Source organism: Scyliorhinus torazame, chromosome 15 (assembly GCF_047496885.1).
Source record: "Scyliorhinus torazame isolate Kashiwa2021f chromosome 15, sScyTor2.1, whole genome shotgun sequence".
NCBI lineage: Eukaryota > Metazoa > Chordata > Chondrichthyes > Carcharhiniformes > Scyliorhinidae > Scyliorhinus > Scyliorhinus torazame.
The window spans coordinates 200,725,836-200,746,536 of NC_092721.1; the positions used below are offsets into that span (position 1 = coordinate 200,725,836).

Consider the following 20,701-nt stretch of genomic DNA (forward strand, 5'->3'; position numbering starts at 1 on the left):
TAATCTTGCACAATAATCTCTTATGCGGGACTTTGTCAAACCCCTTCTGAAAGTCCAAATATACCACATCGACTGGCTACCCCTTGTCAACTTATTTATATATAAGCGTGTGTGTGTCTGTATAGAAATGTGTGTGTGTCTATATGTGTGTGTCTATATGGCCATGGGTTTTCCACCGCATTGCACCCGGCACCGATCCGGTTGTGCCAGGAGTATCACGTGAGAGGCCCAAAACGGGCTTTGCGCTGGGCACTGAGCCGTGCGCGAGTTACCCGACCCACGGCACCCGGCGCTATCTGGGTCATGCCCTCACTGGGAGTGATTCCAGATAATCATATTTAAATGAGCCATTACTGCCACGGGCAGATCCTGAGGGGGTCATGCCCATGAAAGGGAGCTGAACGGGGGGGGTGGGGGTGGGGGGCGGGGGGGTGAAGTGTAGGAATTTAAAGGGGGTATGTATGAAGGGGCATCATGAAGGTTGGGGGGCGACTTCCGGGTGCGGCGATGACCAGCTGAGTCGCACGTTTCGGCAGCTCCCGGTGAAACGGGCTTTTGGGCTCTTGATAGGAGCCCCAACGGCAATTTTGACGGCTAAAAACACTGTGCGGTAAACCAGAAGGGAATCCCCCCTGGATACGGATGAAAAAAGGAGGAGAAAGTGGCTGGATTGCAGTGGATCCTTTAGAACAGCGCAAGGAAGGCAAGCAAAAACCAAGATGGCGTCGGAAGGTGGCAGTTTAACATGGGACCCTGAACAACAAGAGTTCTTGAAATGCTGTGTGGAAGAGCTCAAAAAGGAAATGAAGAAAGAGCTGTTGGCCCCGATACTACAGGCGATCGAAGGGCTAAAGGAGGAACAAAAGACCCAGGAGCGGGAGCTTCGGGTCGTGAAGGCAAAGGCAGCCGAGAATGAGGACGACATACAGGGCCTGGTGGTGAAGACGGAGATGCATGAGGCACATCAGAAACGATGTGTGGAAAGGTTGGAGGCACTGGAGAACAACGCAAGGAGGAACAACTTGAGGATTCTTGGTCTTCCTGAAGGTGCGGAGGGAGCGGACGTCGGGGCATATGTGAGCACGATGCTGCACTCGTTAATGGGAGCGGAGGCCCCGGCGGGTCCGTTGGAGGTGGAGGGAGCATACCGAGTGATGGCGCGAGGACCGAGAGCAGGAGAAATTCCCAGAGCCATAGTGGTGAGATTCCTCCGTTTTAAGGATAGAGAAATGGTCCTTAGATGGGCAAAGAAAACTCGGAGCAGTAAATGGGAGAACACGGTGATCCGCGTTTACCAAGACTGGAGTGCGGAGGTGGCGAGAAGGAGGACGAGCTTTAATCGGGCCAAGGCGGTGCTTCATAAAAAGAAGATAAAATTTGGAATGCTGCAACCGGCAAGACTGTGGGTCACATATCGAGGGAGGCACCACTACTTTGAGATGGCGGATGAAGCGTGGACTTTTATTGTGGAAGAAAAACTGGAATGAGCGGGTTATTAAAAAGAACGTTTGAACAAAGTGGTGGGGCGAATGTGGGGGGCGAAGAGGGGGGTTAAAAAGGGGGGAAAGAGGAGTTTTATGTACTAATCCTGCGATGTGGTAACTTTTCTATCTTCCACAGGTGGTGATGGGGGAGGAGGGGAGGTGGAGGAGATGGGGCGTTGGCCATTGGGGGCGGGGCCAAGGGAGAAGCGCGGGCTTGGTTCCCGCGCTATGATAATCATGGCGGGAATAGAGAAGCAGGAAGGAGGGGGCGTCGCACGGTGCGAGCCGAGGTCACGGGGGGAAGCCGAGGTCGGCCAGAGTTTGCTGACTTCTGGGAGCAACATGGGGGGAGTAATTACGCTAGCGGGGGATCTAGCGGGGGGGGGGGGGCGGGGTGGGAGGGGGGAATTACTGGGTTGCTGCTGCTGGGGAGAGGGGGGAGCTGGTATGGGAGGGGATGGGCGGGGGGGCACCGCCTGGGGGAGATACAGCTGCGTGGGAACCGGGTGAGGAGCTGGAAAAAGGGGATGGCTAATCGAAAAGGGGGGGGTAGGAAGCCCCCCAACCCGGCTGATCACGTGGAACGTGAGAGGGCTGAATGGGCCGATAAAGAGGGCACGGGTACTCGCACACCTTAAGAAACTTAAGGCAGATGTGGTTATGTTACAGGAAACGCACCTGAAACTGATAGACCAGGTTAGGCTACGCAAAGGATGGGTGGGGCAGGTGTTCCATTCGGGGCTCGATGCGAAAAACAGGGGGGTGGCTATATTAGTGGGGAAGCGGGTAATGTTCGAGGCAAAGACTATAGTGGCGGATAACGGGGGCAGATACGTGATGGTGAGTGGCAAACTACAGGGGGAGACGGTGGTTTTGGTAAACGTATATGCCCCGAACTGGGATGGTGCCAATTTTATGAGGCGGATGCTAGGACGCATTCCGGACCTAGAGATGGGAAAGCTGATAATGGGGGGAGATTTTAATACGGTGTTGGAACCAGGGCTGGATAGGTCGAAGTCCAGGACTGGAAGGAGGCCGGCAGCAGCCAAGGTACTTAAAGATTTTATGGAGCAGATGGGAGGTGTAGACCCGTGGAGATTTAGCAGACCTAGGAGTAAGGAGTTCTCGTTTTTCTCCTATGTCCATAAAGTCTACTCGCGAATAGACTTTTTTGTGCTGGGAAGGGCGTTGATCCCGAAGGTGAGGGGAACGGAGTATACGGCTATAGCCATTTCGGATCATGCTCCACACTGGGTAGACTTGGAGATAGGGGAGGAAACAGGAGGGCGCCCACCCTGGAGAATGGACATGGGACTAATGGCAGATGAGGGTGTGTGTCTAAGGGTGAGGGGGTGCATTGAAAAGTACTTGGAACTCAATGATAATGGGGAGGTCCAGGTGGGAGTGGTCTGGGAGGTGCTGAAGGCGGTGGTTAGAGGGGAGCTGATATCAATAAGGGCACATAAAGGGAAGCAGGAGAGTAAGGAACGGGAGCGGTTGCTGCAAGAACCTTTGAGGGTGGACAGACAATATGCGGAAGCACCGGAGGAGGGACTGTACAGGGAAAGGCAAAGGCTACATGTAGAATTTGACTTGCTGACTACGGGCACTGCAGAGGCACAATGGAGGAAGGCACAGGGTGTACAGTACGAATATGGGGAGAAGGCGAGCAGGTTGCTGGCACACCAATTGAGGAAAAGGGGAGCAGCGAGGGAAATAGGGGGAGTGAGGGATGAGGAAGGAGAGATGGAGCAGGGAGCGGAGAGAGTGAATGGAGTGTTCAAGACATTTTATAAAAAATTATATGAAGCTCAACCCCCGGATGGGAGGGAGAGAATGATGGGCTTTTTGGATCGGCTGGAATTTCCCAAGGTGGAAGAGCAGGAAAGGGTGGGACTGGGAGCACAGATCGAGGTAGAAGAAGTGGTGAAAGGAATTAGGAGCATGCAGGCGGGAAAGGCCCCGGGACCGGATGGATTCCCAGTCGAATTCTATAGAAAATATGTGGACTTGCTCGCCCCGGTATTGACGAGGACCTTTAATGAGGCAAAGGAAAGGGGACAACTTCCCCCGACTATGTCTGAAGCAACGATATCGCTTCTCTTAAAGAAGGAAAAGGACCCGCTACAATGCGGGTCCTATAGACCTATTTCCCTCCTAAATGTAGATGCCAAGATCCTGGCCAAGGTAATGGCAATGAGAATAGAGGAATGTGTCCCGGGGGTGGTCCAGAAGGACCAAACTGGGTTTGTGAAGGGGAGACAGCTGAACACGAATATACGGAGGTTGTTAGGGGTAATGATGATGCCCCCACCAGAGGGGGAAACGGAGATAGTAGTGGCGATGGATGCCGAGAAAGCATTTGATAGAGTGGAGTGGGATTATTTGTGGGAGGTGTTGAGGAGATTTGGTTTTGGAGAGGGGTATGTTAGATGGGTGCAGCTGTTGTATAGGGCCCCGATGGCGAACGTGGTCACGAATGGACGGGGATCTGCATATTTTCGGCTCCATAGAGGGACAAGGCAGGGATGCCCTCTGTCCCCATTATTGTTTGCACTGGCGATTGAGCCCCTGGCGATAGCGTTGAGGGGTTCCAAGAAGTGGAGGGGAGTACTTAGAGGAGGAGATGAACACCGGGTATCTTTGTATGCAGACGATTTGTTACTATATGTGGCAGACCCGGCGGAGGGGATGCCAGAAATAATGCGGATACTTGGGGAGTTTGGGGATTTTTCAGGGTATAAATTGAACATGGGGAAAAGTGAGTTGTTTGTGGTGCATCCAGGGGAGCAGAGTAGAGAAATAGAGGACCTACCGTTGAGGAAGGTAACAAGGGACTTTCGTTACCTGGGGATCCAGATAGCCAAGAATTGGGGCACATTGCATAGGTTAAATTTAACGCGGTTGGTGGAACAAATGGAGGAGGATTTCAAGAGATGGGATATGGTATCCCTGTCACTGGCAGGGAGGGTGCAGGCGGTTAAGATGGTGGTCCTCCCGAGATTCCGCTTTGTGTTTCAGTGCTTCCCGGTGGTGATCACGAAGGCTTTTTTAAAAAGGATTGAAAAGAGCATCATGGGTTTTGTGTGGGCCGGGAAGACCCCGAGAGTGAGGAAGGGATTCTTACAGCGTAGCAGGGATAGGGGGGGGCTGGCACTACCGAGCCTAAGTGAGTATTATTGGGCCACTAATATTTCAATGGTGAGTAAGTGGATGGGAGAGGAGGAGGGAGCGGCGTGGAAGAGATTAGAGAGGGCGTCCTGTAGGGGGACTAGCCTACAGGCTATGGTGACAGCCCCATTGCCGTTCTCACCGAGGAACTACACCACAAGCCCGGTGGTGGTGGCTACACTGAAGATTTGGGGACAGTGGAGACGGCATAGGGGAAAGACTGGAGCCTTGGGGGGGTCCCCGATAAGAAACAACCATAGGTTTGCCCCGGGGGGAATGGATGGGGGATATGGAATGTGGCAAAGAGCAGGAATAACGCAACTGAAAGATCTGTTTGTGGATGGGAAGTTCGCGAGTCTGGGAGCGCTGACCGAGAAATATGGGTTGCCCCAAGGGAATGCATTCAGATATATGCAACTGAGGGCTTTTGCGAGGCAACAGGTGAAGGAATTCCCGCAGATCCCGACACAAGAGGTGCAGGACAGAGTGATCTCAAAGACATGGGTGGGGGATGGTAAGGTGTCAGATATATATAGGGAAATGAGGGACGAAGGGGAGACTATGGTAGATGAACTAAAAGGGAAATGGGAAGAAGAGCTGGGGAGGAGATCGAGGAGGGGCTGTGGGCAGATGCCCTAAGCAGGGTAAACTCGTCGTCCTCGTGTGCCAGGCTAAGCCTGATTCAGTTTAAGGTATTACACAGGGCGCATATGACTGGAGCACGGCTCAGTAAATTTTTTGGGGTGGAGGATAGGTGTGTGAGGTGCTCGAGAAGCCCAGCGAATCATACCCATATGTTTTGGTCATGCCCGGCACTACAGGGGTTTTGGATGGGGGTGACAAAGGTGCTTTCAAAAGTAGTGGGGGTCCGGGTCGAACCAAGCTGGGAGTTGGCTATATTTGGGGTTGCACAAGAGCCGGGAGTGCAGGAGGCGAGAGAGGCCGATGTTTTGGCCTTTGCGTCCCTAGTAGCTCGGCGCAGGATATTGCTAATGTGGAAAGAAGCCAAGCCCCCGGGGGTGGAGACCTGGATAAATGACATGGCAGGGTTTATAAAGCTAGAGCGGATTAAGTTCGTTCTAAGGGGGTCGGCTCAAGGGTTCACCAGGCGGTGGCAACCGTTCGTCGAATACCTCGCAGAAAGATAGATGGAATGGAAAAAAGAAGGCAGCAGCAGCAGCCCAGGATGGGGGGGGGGGGGGGGGGAGGGGGGGGGGGGGGGAGGAACCAGAAGGACTCTCAGGGTTGTTAATATATACTGTATAATATGTATAGGTCGTTGCTACAGAGAATTATATATTGGACTGTTAAATTATATTTTTGGAGAGTGTTACTTGTGACAAGGCAGTTGCCAATTAGGGTTAGTTTTCATTTTTGTTATTTATTATTTATTCATTTTTTGTTTATAAAATAGGTCATTGTTATTTGTGTTGTTATAATATTGTGTAAAGGATGCACAATGTACTGTGTTGGTTGACCAAAAATTTTCAATAAAATATTTTATTAAAAAAAATGAAGGTTGGGGGGCTGAAAGGGGGGGACCTCAAAAGGTGAGGGATTGACAGGTGGGAAATTCCCCAAACTCCCCAAGATTGACCACGTGTGGGTGAATTCAGGTCTGATCTCACCCAAAGAATTGGCGGGGAAACACCCCGCCAAACCTACCCAAAATTACACTCGGGGCGTGATTGAGTGGAGCTGGAGAATGAAAGGTTTAGTGAGAGGGACGAACTGAGGGAGATCAATATTAGTTGAGAAATGGTGCTGGGAAAATTGATGGGATTGAAAGTGAATAAATCCCCAGGGCCTGAGAATCTGCATCCCAGAGTGCTTAAGGAGGTGGCTCTGGAAATAGTGGATGTATTGGTGGTCATCTTCCGGGATTCTATAGACTCTGGAACTGTCCCTGCAGATTGGAGGGTAGCTCACGTCACTCCGATATTCAAAAAGGGAGGTAGAGAGAAAGCAGGGGATTATAGACCAGTCAGCCTGGCATCGGGGGCGAAATTCTCCCCCAATGGCGGGATGTCCGCCGACTGGCGCCAAAGACGGCGCCAATCAGACGGGCATCGCGCCGGCCCAAAGGTGCGGAATGCTCCGCATCTTTGGCGGCCTAGCCCCAACATTGAGGGGCTAGACCGACGCCGGAGGAATTTCCGCCCCGCCAGCTGGCGGAAATGGCGTTTGTTGCCCCGCCAGCTGGCGCGGAAATGCGGCGCATGCACGGGAGCATCAGCGGCCACTGTCAGTTTCCCGCGCATGCGCAGTGGGGAGAGTCTCTTCCGCCTCCGCCATGGTGGAGGCCGTAGCGGAGGCGGAAGGGAAAGAGTGTGCCCATGGCACAGGCCCGCCCACGGATCGGTGGGCCCCGATCGCGGGCCAGCCACCGTGGGAGCACCCCCCGGGGTCAGATCGCCCCGTGCCCCCCCCCCAGGACCCGGAGCCCGCCCACGCCACCTGGTCCCGCCGGTAAATACCAGGTTTGATTTACGTCGGCGGGACAGGCAATTCCTGGGCGGGACTTCGGCCCATCCGGGCCGGAGAATCCAGCGGGGGGTCCCGCCAACCGGCGCGGCCCGATTCCCGCCCCCGCCCAATCTCCGGTACCGGAGACTTCGGCGGGGGCGGGGGCGGGATTCACGGCGGCCAACGGCCATTCTCTGACCCGGCGGGGGGTCGGAGAATGACGCCCCGGTAGTGGGGAAAATTCTTGTATCCATTATCACGGACATTATAACGGATCATTTATAATATTAATAATCTTTATTGTTACAAGTAGGCTTACATCAACACTGCGATCAACTTACTGTGAAAAGCCCCTAGTTGCCACATTCTGGCGCCTGTTCGGGTACACGGAGGGAGAATTCAGAATGTCCAATTCACCTAACAGCACGTCTTTCAGGACTTGTGGGAGGAAACCGGAGCACCCGGAGGAAACCCACGCAGACACGGGGAGAATGTGCAGACTCCACACAGACAGCGACACAAGCCAGGAATCGAACCTGGGACACTGGCGCTGTGAAGCGACAGTGCTAACCACTATGCTACCGTGCTGCCCAGCAAAGCAGTGGCAGGATCAGTCACAGTCAGCATGGATTTATGAAGGGGGAAATCATGCTTGAGAAATCTGTTGGCATCCTTTGAAGAGGTAACCAGTACAGTCGACAAGGGGGAGCCAGTCATTGTGGTATATTTGGACTTTCAGAAGGCGTTTTACAAAGTCCCACATAAGAGATTATTGTGCAAGATTAAAGCGCATGGGATTGGGGGAAATGTATTGAGGTGGATAGAAAACTGGTTGGCAGAGAGGAAACAAAGAGTTGGGATTAATGTATCCTTTTCAAATTGGCAGGCAGTAACCAGTGTGGTACCACAGGTATCGGTGCTGGGACCCCAGCTATTCACAATATATATTAACAATTTGGATGAGGGAACAAAATGTAACATCTCAAAGTTTGCAAATGATACCAAGTTGGGTGGGAGGATGAATTGTGACGAGGATGCAGGGATCCTACGGCATGATCTGGACAGGTTGGGCGAGTGGGCAAATCAATGGCAGATGCAGTATAATTTGGATAAGTGTGAGGTTATACACTTTGGAAAAAACAGGAAGGCAGATTACTACCTGAATGGTTGTTAATTGGGAGAGGGGAGTGTGCAGTGGGACCTGGGTGTCCTTGTGAACCAGTCGCTGAAGGTAAGCAAGGTGCAGCAGGCGGTAAAGAAGGCTAATGGTATGTTGGCCTTCATAGCGAGAGGATTCGAGTACAGGAGCAGGGATGTGTTGCTGCAATTGTACAGGGCCTTGGAGAGGCCACACCTGGAGTATTGTGTGCAGTTTTGGTCTCCTTTTCTGAGGAAAGATGTTTTTGCTCTCGAAGGAGTGCAGCGAAGATTTACCAGACTGATTCCAGGGATGGCGGGACTGTCATATGAGGAGAGATTGACTATGTTAGGATTGCTCTAGCTGGAGTTCAGAAGAAAGAGGGGGGATCTCATTGAGACTTATAAAATTCTAACAGGACTAGACAGGGTAGATGCAGGGAAGATGTTCCCAGGTAAACCATTTTACCCTGAATAAAATGGGTAAAATTTTACCCATTCCAAGTGAGGAGACATTTCTTCACCCAAAGAGTGGTGAGCCTGTGGAATTCATTACCACAGGAAGTAGTTGATGCTAAAACATTGAATATATTCAAGAGGCGGCTCGATATAGCACTTGGGGAGAATGGGATCAAAGGCTATGGGGAGAAAGCAGGATTAGGCTATTGAGTTGGATGATCAGCCATGATCGTGATGAATGGCGGAGCAGGCTCGAAGGGCCAAAAGGTCTCCACCTGCTCCTATCTTCTATGTATCTATGTAGTTGAAACTAAGGGTGCAATTGGATTCCACGGACGAATACATTAGGAAAGGTGGGGGCGGGGAGAGACCGAAACCAAGTGGTTCAATCTGGAAATTGGAACCAGGTCACTCAGGTGCTGACCACATTGTGAGCTCGATTAATCATCTTAAATTGGCCATCGCTGGGAAAGCCAGCATTGGCTGCCCATCCCTAAATACCCTTGAACTGAGTGTCTCGCTCAGCCATTTCAGAGGACAGTTACCGTCAACCACATGGCTGTGGGATCTGGAGTCACATGTAGACCAGACCAAGTAAGGGCGGCAGATTTCCCTCCCTAAAGAACACGAGTGAACCAGATGGGTTTTTACAACAATCATAGATGGTTTCACGATCACCGTTACTGAGACTAGCTTTCAATGGTATGTGCGGGCAGCACGGTAGCACAGTGGTTAACACAAAGGCTTCACAGCGCCAGGGTCCCAGGTTCAATTCCCGGCTTGGGTCACTGTCTGTGCGGAGTCTGCACGTTCTCCCCGTGTCTGCGTGGGTTTCCTCCGGGTGCTCCGGTTTCCTCCCACAATCCAAAGATGTACAGGGTTAGGTGGATTCGCTATGCTAAATTGCCCTTAGTGTCCAAATAAAAGGTAAGGTAAGGTGGGGTTACAGGGATAGGGTGTAAGTGTGGGGATAGGGTGGAGGTGTGGGCTTAGGTAGGATGCTCTTTCCAAGGGCCGGTGCAGACTCAATGGGCCGAATGGCCTCCTTCTGCACTGTGAATTCCTGATTTTGTTAATTGAATATAAATTTCACCAGTTGCCACGGTAGGATTTGAACCCATGTCATTAGCCTCGGCCTCTGGGTTACTATCGGCGACACTACTCCAATGCCACTGTCTCCCCTCATGCTGGTGATAAGATTGGAAGAGTGAGGAAGGATGACGGGATCTGCGTCTTACCTTGGCAGGTTCCTTATAGGCTTCGCTGTAGACACTACGCATTTTCCTGCGCTCAGGGACCTTGGTGTCCGCTGTCCCTGGTCTGATGATTTCTGCCCGCTTGCTAAACTGCCCCCTGAAGGTGGTGTTGTAACTGGTTTCGTGGGCAACCTTAGTCTCTGGTGGGTGGTACAGCTGCTTTGCTTTGACAACCTTTGTCGGTTTGCCGTCTGCTGTCCAGGGCCTGAACTCGTTCCTGTGGGAACAGACACATATTCATCTGCCACAGCTGAAATTGAGGAAAGAATATCAGAACATTGAGAAATAGGAGTGGGGGGGAAGACCATTCGGCCCATCGAATCTTCTCTGGCATTCAACAAGATCCCGGCTGAACTTCCACCTACATTCCATCTTCCTGCTCAATCCCCATATCCCTTAATCCCCTTAGTTCCCCAAAATCCATTGATCTTTCCTTGAATATACTCCAAGCCTGAGCCTCCACAGCTCTCCTGGGCAGAGCACGCCACTCATTCACAACCCTTTGAGTGAAGACATTTCTCTTTCTTAAAAATAGTATTTTATTAAAGGTTTCATAGATTGCTCACACGATCCAAACTACAACACAACTCTGAAAATGGTTCAAACATGTTGGCCGTGATTCTCCATCCCGCCGGCCCCGTTTTCCGGTGCGGCGCGCCCCTGACGGCACGGGGAATCCTCTGTTCCGGCAGCCGGCCAATGGGGTTTCCCATGATGGCCCTCCCACGCTGTTGCAAAACCCGGGGTCGTGGGTGCGCTGCCGACGGCGCGGCGGGTCCTGCCGATGGAGAATCCCGCAGCTTACGTTTGTCGTGTTAACAACATGACAGATCAGAGAAAACAAAAAACAAGGGGCACGATTCTCCACTCCCACGCCGAAGAGGCCGCGCCGTCGTGAACGCCGTCGAGGTTCACGACGGCGCGAAACGGCCCCGGTCCCGACCGATTCAGGCCCTGACAATGGGTTAGGATCAGGGCCGTGTCATCTACACGCGCCAGGCCTTGTCGCCCGCGTAAAGGCGGCGCCGCATAGATGACGCGGCCGGCGCCGCATAACAGGCATCATCCGCGCATGCGTGGTTGCCGTCCTCTCTAAGTCCGCCCCGCAAGAAGATGTCTGACGGATCTTGCCAGGCCGCGGAAGGAAGGAGGTCCTCCTTCAGAGAGGACGGCCCAGCGATCGGTGGGCACCGATCGCGGGCCAGACCCCATTTGAGGTAACCCCCGGTGCAGGATCTCCCCTCGCCCCCCCCCGCAGGCCGCCCCCATCCCCAGCGTTCACGCACCGCTCACGACGGCAGCGACCATGTGTGGACAGCGCCGGGGGGAACCCGCCGTTTTGGCCTGGCCGCTCGGCCCATCCGGCCCTGAGAATAGTGGGGGTGCCGGAGAATCGCCATCTTGGGTGTCTCCGGCGATTCTCCGGCCTGCGGCCCGCAAAACTCGACCGGGCCATTCCCACTGCTTGGGAGAATCGCGGGAGGGCGTCGGACCGGCGTCCCGGGAAATTTTGGCGGCCCAGGCGATTCTCCCAACCGGCGCGGGAGTGGAGAATCGCGCCCAAGAAACAAAGGCTACATCCAATATAACCCCCTGGTCCCACAACCAAACCCCACCTCCCCCACCCCTCTACAGCTGATGGGGATTAACTCTTTGAAGTATGAGATAAACGGCTGCCACCTTGGGTAGAGCTCCTCCTCCGACCCCCTGATGGTGTACTTCACCTTTTCCAGGTGGAAAAAGTCCATAAGGTCTCCCATCCAGGCCAAGGTACTAGACGGAGCGGGCACTCTCCACCCCAGCAGGACTATCAGCGAAGCAAGTGTGAGAGTATCTGCCTCCACCTCTGTCCGCAGTCCCGATAAGTCCGATAGCCTGAAAATGGCCACCAATGGACAAGGCTGCAGATCGATGTGGAGAACCACTGTCATGATGCTAAAGGAGACACAAATGTGCATCACCCTTAGACAAGACCAGAATGTATGAGTATGGTTGGCGGGCCCACGAGAGCATCGCTCACACCCATCCTCCACTCCATCAACGAACCCACTCATCCTAGTTTTGGTTCGATGAGCTCTGTGTGCCACCTTGAGTTGGATCAGGCTGAGCCGGGCGCAGGATGAGGCGGAATTTACCCGACAGAGGGCCTCATTCCACACGTCCTCACCCAGGATGGGTCCCAGCTCCTCCTCCCATTTCGCGTTCAACAACAGAATATCTCCGCCACCCTCTTCTGTCCGTAACCCTCACAAGAAATTACAAAGGAATCCACCACACAACGCCTTTCGTTTAATTGGCCCCCAGTCCATGTTCATTGATGAAGCCCTCCACCTCCTCAGGTGTCTCGAAATAAGAGTCCTTAGCCTCGTGTGTGACCCGCAACTTCGCCGGGAACGCCGCAGATTCCGATGAGATGATCGGCTCACAGATATTTGAGATCTTCCCCCCCACCAAACCCGTTCCTCCACCCGGCCAATGGGGCTCCCCCTTGTGGCCATCCCACACCTTCGGGAAATCCGCGGGTGTGAGTGCACTGCCAGCGGACTGGAGGATCTCGTTGATGGTGAGTTCCGCTGCACATCCGCGTTTAAGTTCATTAGATGAGAAAAAACTTTCGAACACTTCACTGGGTCACCCAATCCCTTTACGTCCCAGCCGACCAGCCGAATTGGGGGTTCCCCATCCCTCCCCCTCCCCTCCCCTCCCCACCCTTCCAGAATCAGCCATTTTAAGCACTCTCCCCCGCCCGTCTACCCTGACACTAAGCGCGCCAAACGAGATCGTACCGGTTTTAAGGCTGCAGCCACCTCCCCCCACCTCACTACCGTCTGCCCGCGTTACACACTGCCAGCGAGGTAGCTCCCATCAGGATAGTGAAAAGGAGGATACAGAACTGGCTAGGTCATAGAAGGCAGAGAGTAGCAATGGAAGGATGCTTTTCTAATTGGAGGGCTGTGACCAGTGGTGTTCCACAGGGATCAGTGCTGGGACCTTTGCTCTTTGTAGTATATATAAATGATTTGGAGGAAAATGTAACTGGTCTGATTAGTAAGTTTGCAGATGACACAAAGGTTGGTGGAATTGCGGATAGCGATGAGGACTGTCAGAGGATACAGCAGGATTTAGATTGTTTGGAGACTTGGGCGGAGAGATGGCAGATGGAGTTTAATCCGGACAAATGTGAGGTAATGCATTTTGGAAGGTCTAATGCAGGTAGGGAATATACAGTGAATGGTAGAACCCTCAAGAGTATTGAAAGTCAAAGAGATCTAGGAGTACAGGTCCACAGGTCACTGAAAGGGGCAACACAGGTGGAGAAGGTAGTCAAGAAGGCATACGGCATGCTTGCCTTCATTGGCCGGGGCATTGAGTATAAGAATTGGCAAGTCATGTTGCAGCTGTATAGAACCTTAGTTAGGCCACACTTGGAGTATAGTGTTCAATTCTGGTCGCCACACTACCAGAAGGATGTGGAGGCTTTAGAGAGGGTGCAGAAGAGATTTACCAGAATGTTGCCTGGTATGGAGGGCATTAGGTATGAGGAGCGATTGAATAAACTCGGTTTGTTCTCACTGGAACGAAGGAGGTTGAGGGGCAACCTGATAGAGGTCTACAAAATTATGAGGGGCATAGACAGAGTGGATAGGGGCTTTTCCCCAGGGTAGAGGGGTCAATTACTAGGGGGCATAGGTTTAAGGTGAGAGGGGCAAGGTTTAGAGTAGATGTACGAGGCAGGTTTTTTACGCAGAGGGTAGTGGGTGCCTGGAACTCGCTACCGGAGGAGGTGGTGGAAGCAGGGACGATAGTGACATTTAAGGGGCATCTTGACAAATACATGAATAGGATGGGAATAGAGGGATACGGGGCCAGGAAGTGTAGAAGATTGTAGTTTAGTCGGGCAGCATGGTCGGCACGGGCTTGGAGGGCTGAAGGGCCTGTTCCTGTGCTGTACTTTTCTTTGTTCTTTGTTGTTCTTTGACATCAGCATTGCCCAAAACGAGCATCAACCATTCTTCAAAAGAAAAAATTGTACAAAATAGAGAATCCCCCATCACCCCCACAAACAGAGTAAACAAACTTTTGATTTGATTTGATTTATTATTGTCACATGTATCAGTATACAGTGAAAAGTGTTGTTCCTTGCATGCTGTGCAGACAATGCATACCGTACATAAAGAAGGAAGAAGAGACTGCAGAATGTAATGTTACAGTCATAACTAGAATGTAGAGAAAAGATCAACTAATAATAATAATAATAATAGCTTATTGTCACAAGTAGGCTTCAATTAAGTTACTGTGAAAAGCCCCTAGTCGCCACATTCTGGCGCCTGTTCGGGGAGGCCGGTACGGGAATTGAACCCGCGCTGCTGGCATTGTTCTGCATTACAAGCCAGCTCTTTAGTCCACTGTGCTAAACCAACCCAACTTAGTACGAGGTAGGCCCATTCAAAAGTCTGATGGCAGTAGGGAAGAAGCTGTTCTTGAGTCGGTTGGTACGTGACCTCAAACTTTGGTATATTTTTCCTGACGGAAGGAGGTGGAAGAGAGTATGTCCGGGGTGCGTGGGGTCCTTAATTATGCTGGTTGCCTTTCCGAGGCAGCGGGAATTATAGATAGAGTCAATGGATGGGAGGCTGGTTTGCGAGGTGGACTGGACTACATTCACGACCTTTTGTAGTTTCCTGTGGTCTTGGGCAGAGCAGGCTCCATACCAAGCTGTGATACAACCAGAAAGAATGCTTTCTATGGTGCATCTGTAGAAGTTGGTGAGGGTTGTAGCTGACATGCCAAATTTCCTTAGCCTTCTGAGAAAGTAGAGTCGTTGGTGGGCTTTCTTAACTATAGTGTCGGCATGGGGGAACCAGGACAGGCTGTTGGTGATCTGTACACCTAAAAACTTGAAGCTCTCGACCCTTTCTACTTCGTTCCTATTGATGTAGACAGGGGCATGTTCTCCACTACGCTTCCTGAAGTCGATGACAATCTCCTTCAACAACAGAATATCAACAACTATGTACAGAATATCTCCACCACCCTCTTCTATCCTCGACCCTCACAAGAAAACGCAATCCCCCACACAACACCTTTCATTTAATTGGATCGCAGTCCATGTTTGTTGATAAAGTCTTCCACCTCCTCAGATGTCTCGAAATAGGAGTCCTTAGCCTCGTGTGTGACCCGCAACCTCGTCGGGTACACCACTCTGAATCGAACGCCCTTCCTGTAGAGAGTATCCTTCACCTTGTTAAAGGCCTCCAGCTTTCTCGCCAGCTCTGCCCCCACGTCTCGATAGACCCTTATCAGACTTCCTTCCCATTTTGTGTCGCGGTGCTCCTTGGCCCACTGCAGGACCTTCTCCTTATTCCGAAAACTATGGAACCAAATGATGGTCGCACGAAGCGATTCATTTGGTCGAGGCTTCGCCCTGACTCCAACTTGCATCAGTGGCTCTTGATTGTGTTAAGAGAGGGTCAGTAGAATCGTTCAACCAGGCCAGACCCTGAAGGCCATTTTGTGTTTGGATACTGAGTTAAACAGGTTGGAAGAACAAGGCATTATCCAGCCAGTTCAATTCCCGGAATGGGCAGCACCTATAGTTCCCGTTTTGAAACCGGACATTTGCAGCGATTATAAGTTAACAGTTAATCAGGCTGCAAAGCTGGATAAATATCCAATCCCGAGAATTGAAGTCGAGTTTGGAAGGATGCGGGGGGATCTTATTGAACCATATAAAATTATGAAGGGAATAGATAGGATAGATGCGGGCAGGTTGTTTCCACTGGTCGGGGAAAGCAGAACTAGGGGACATAGCCTCAAAATAAGGGGAAGTAGATTTAGGACCGAGTTTAGGAGGAACTTCTTCACCCAAAGGGTTGTGAATCTCGGGAATTCCTTGCCCAGTGAAGCAGTTGAGGCTCCTTCTTTAAACGTTTTTAAGAAAAAGATAGATACCTTTCTAAAGAATAAAGGGATTCGGGGATATGGTGTACGGGCCGGAGAGTGGAGCTGAGTCCACAAAGATCAGCCATGATCTCATTGAATGGCGGAGCAGGCTCGAGGGGCCAGATGGCCTACTCCTGTTCCTAGTTCTTATGTTTTTATGTATGCAAATCTGGCAGGAGGCCAATCTTACACAAAGTTGTATATGAGTTGCGTGTACAAGCAACATGAATTAGATGCCACTTCCTGGTGAGATGGCAGCAAGGTAGCATTGTGGATAGCACAATTGCTTCACAGCTACAGGGTCCCAGGTTCGATTCCGGCTTGAGTCACTGTCTGTGCGGAGTCTGCACATCCTCCCCGTGTGTGCGTGGGTTTCCTACGGGTGCTCCGGTTTCCTCACACAGTCCAAAGATGTGCAGGTTAGGTGGATTGGCCATGATAAATTGCCCTTAGTGTCCAAAATTGCCCTGAGTGTTGGGTGGGGTTACTGGGTTATGGGGATAGGGTGGAGGTGTTGACCTTGGGTAGGATGCTCTTTCCAAGAGCCGGTGCAGACTTTATGGGCCGAATGGCCTCCTTCGGCACTGTAAATTCTATGGTAAATTCTATGGAGATGTCGCGATAAACACACATAGTGCCGTTTCCAGTACACATACCTGTCTTTTGGTGTGTCTTTGGCATGTGCAATATTCCAAAGGGCAGTGGAGAGTCTGCTACAGGGGCCATTGCGGGTTGTAGTGTACTTTGATGATGCCCTTATAACTGGATCGATAGGGGCGAGCATTTAGAAAACTTAGAAGAGGTATTAAAGAGATTTAAGGAGGCTGGAGTTCGAATCAAGAAAGAGAAGTACACCTTTCAAGACACTGAGGTGACCTACCTGGGGCACTGTGTAGCTGCACAAGGATTACACCCTGTGGAAAACAAGGTCAAAGCGATGAAGGAGGCTCTTGTCCCCACAAACACAAATGAACTAATATCGGTTTTGGGGACAGTAAACTACTAGGGACATTTCTTTACCCAAACTTATTGATGGCATTGGCTCCCTTGTATATTCTGCTGAAAAAACACCATTTTTGGTTTTGGAATGCTCACCAGGAGGAAGCTGCCAACCGAGTAAATCAATTACTGCATTCCTCAAACCTTCGACCCACCTAAAGAACTGATATTGACCTGCGACCCCTCTCCATATGATGTTGATGCCGTGTTGCCTCATGAGATGGACGACAGCTCAGAAAGGCCAATAGGGTGAGTAAAAAAAAACCTCTCAAAGGCTGATAAAGACCACTCACAAGTCGAGAAGGAGGAACTATCAATAGTCTTTGACATCAGGAAATTCCATCTGTACATACATAGTAGACACTTTACTATCATTTCTGACCACAAACCGCTCTTTGGGGTCTTCAAAGAGGACAAGGCTGTCCCGCCAATCACCTCGGCAAGAATTCAACAATGGGCGTTAGCTTTGTCCGCCTATGAATACACTTTCATGTATTGGTCTGGGACACACATAGTGAGTGTGGATACTCTTAGCCACCTACCCTTGTACTCCAGTACCACAAGAAATCATCATGGCATTAATATTTAGACACATTGCCATCCTCGGCGAAGCAGGTCAGGAACTGGACCAATCGAGATCCACTTCTGTCCAAAGTGAGAAGCAAAACGCTTACAGGATGGGTAACTGAGCCCATCTCCAGGGAAAGGAAACCATGTTTTACCCATAAGAATGAATTGAGTTGTCCAGATTGTATCATACTCTGGGGAGCAAGAGTAATTGTTCCTGTACCAGGCACAGAGCTGCTCCTCACTGAATTACTCAGCGTTCATCCTGGTACCTCGAAGGTGAAGGTGTTGTCAGGAGTTATGTGCAGAAACCGGGGGCAGGATTCTCCGGTAACCGGCGGGCGGGACTTACCGGCGCCAAAGAGCGGCGTGAACCACTCCGGCATCGGGCCGCCCGGAAGGTGTGAAATCCTCCGTACCTTCGGGGGCTAGGCTGGCGCTGGAGTGATTGGCGCCTCTCCAACCGATGCCAAAGGGCCTCCGCCGGCCGGCGCGAGTTGGCGCATGAGCCGGAGCGCCAGCGTGTTCCCAGAACTGCTGCCGTGATTCCTGCGCATGCGCAGGGGGTTTCTTCTCCGCGCCGGCCATGGCGGAGCTTTGCACAGGCCGGCGCGCGGAGGGAAAGAGTGCCCCCACGGCACAGGCCCGCCCGCAGATCGGTGGGCCCCGATCGCGGGCCAGGCCACCGTGCCCCCCCCCACCCGGGGCCGGATCCCCCCGCGCCCCCCCCGAGGACTCCGCAGGCTGCCCCCAGAGCCAGGTCCCACCGGTACAAACTTGTGTAATTCACGCCGGCGGGACTGGCCGAAACGGGCGGCCGCTCGGCCCGTCGGGGACCGGAGAATCGCCGGGGGGGGGGGGGGGGGCCACTGCCAACGGGCCCAGACCGGCGCGGCACGATCCCCGTCCCCATCAAAAGAACGGCGCCGGAGAAATCGGCAGCCGGAGTCGGAGAGGCGGGGCCGCCCCCTGGCGATACTCCGACCCGACGGGGGGTCGGAGAATCCCGCCCCAGTTTTGATGCTGATATCGAGAAGCTAGTCAAACATTGTCAACAGAGTCAACTGCAACAACGGTTGCCTGCTCCAGCCCCACTGCATCCTGGGGAATAGCCTGCCTGGCCATGGGTACAAATCCATATCGATTACGTTGGTCCATTCCTGGGCACAATGTTTTTGCTCGTGGTCATACACACTCTAAATGGATGGACATTATTGAGGTGAAGTCACCTACATCGCATGCTCCATCGAAAGATTAGTGCAATACTTTTTAACCCACGGAAGTCATGGTACCCGACAATGGAACCATATTCACAAGTGCTGAGTTTCAAAGCTTCACTGCTCTCGACAGTATTAAACACATGAGAACCACGCCTCACCACCCAGCATCAAATGGACCAGCTGAGAGATCCAGTGAAATTCAAGTGGACATGGAGGGATGGATCATTCATAAACACATGGATTACTTGAGGAGCAGAGAGACGCTCCAGCAGTCAGTGTTGTCGTCAGGAAATGTTTACGAACCCGGAAGCAACAAAGTACCTGATCGATGTAACTGACGTCTCCTTGGAAATAATCGCCTGTGTCGGAAGAGGTAAGTTCCTGTTGACGTCGATTCTGTGGAAACATCTCACTCCACAGAATTACGCCAGTCTACAAGGAACAGAAAATCCCCTCAAAGACTTGATTTCTAACTGTCCAACTCATATACACAAAGGTCCAGTTAGTATTTAGGACTGAGTAAATGAGTTCTTGAAGATTGTATAAAGGAGTTAAAGGGGGAGGTATGTGGTGATTGTCCCTTTAAGGGCTACGCAGCAGAATAAGGCTCCCACGGCTTGTGCGCCCAATCGGAGAGTGAGGAACCGCCCCATGAGAGGTTCCCAGGCAAAGAGCCATTTTGGGAGCTGGCTGGAGCCACGAGGCTGCTGTACAATTCTCATCAAGAAATATCTTTTGTTTCACAGATGAAGTCTCTGAAAGTGCATCTTTGCACTGGCCAACATAAACTAGGCAGCATCAACATCAACTAATCATCAGTGGTTGCGCAGTTGAGTAATGTGCACTGGTTTGGTGTTGGAGTAGCTGCACTTGGCTTGTTAGTGTCCAGCTGATCTCTGCACTGCATTGGATCACTGGAACCCTCAAGTTGCCCCCGTCACTCTCATTGTTTGTGTTGTTTTGCATTGCCCCCCCCCATCCATTCACCATGATGTTGCTGCCCTTCAAGAAGTCCAGTAAATCGAGGGAGACAAACATCTTCCCATCCAATCATACCTCAAAAACAGCCCTCAACACTGAAATCACGCTAGCCTTATTGGGTCTCACACACTTAACCTTCGCTAATACGACTTCAACTCAGATGAAGTTTGAAAAACTGAATGGAGTTTATGAGAAGTGAGAAACAAACATCTCAAGATAGACCTGGTGCTGACTATCCCTGGCTTCAATCATCTCCGAAGCTCGTAGACAATCCTAAACCACATCTACACAAATCTCGGCGGGTGCAGTTACTTGAAGCAGAAATGGAAACTTAAAAGTTCTCCAGTGTGTGTCTGGTGGTACCCAGTACATACTGCGGAAGATATAACGGCCAGATGGCTACATACCAAGGATGTATTCCAGCAACAATACTCTGTGATTACCTGATACACCTGAGTGTGAAATTTTAAACATCAAGCAAGCCCACATCTGCCTGGGGAAAGACAGCATGACCTCCACTAGCAAGAAGGGCGAGCAAGCAGCGATATCATAGGAACAGCAACAGCCCTCGGTCATCCACTGCCCTGTTTGTAACTCCCTGATATCAAATATTCCACACAAATTGCACTTTTGGGCAAGAATGACAGGACTGCCATTCTTACTGACATTCCCACTAACTAATAATTACATCCTGTTGGAAAAGCCTAAAGAAATATCACCGGTGTTCAGCTCCATGGGGAGCACAGTTCCTATGGGAATGGGGAGGCAGACCGTCTGCTAAATGCTGGGCTCCAGCTACATTGGGTCGAAGATCCCAGGGTGTGTGGGACTGGTCCAGAGTGAGTTGACAGCAATAGGTCAATGTGGGCAGGGTGATTAATCTGGCAGGGAGAGTGAGAGAGAATTACAACAGGAAAGAAAAACAGACACATTTATATAGCGCCATTATACATCGAATAGAATAGAATATACAGTGCAGAAGGAGGGCATTCAGCCCATCGAGTCTGCACCGACCCAC

General features: G+C 51.6%; 1 protein-coding gene across 1 annotated transcript in view; it reads right to left on the reverse strand.

Annotated features, from left to right (window-relative positions):
- map6a (microtubule-associated protein 6a) overlaps positions 1-20,701 on the reverse strand; it is an 86,016-nt gene that overhangs the window by 7,294 nt on the left and 58,021 nt on the right. The window contains exon 3 of the mRNA XM_072477429.1: positions 9,956-10,190. Coding sequence (XP_072333530.1) covers positions 9,956-10,190 — 235 coding nt within the window. The remainder of the gene's footprint in view (positions 1-9,955; positions 10,191-20,701) is intronic.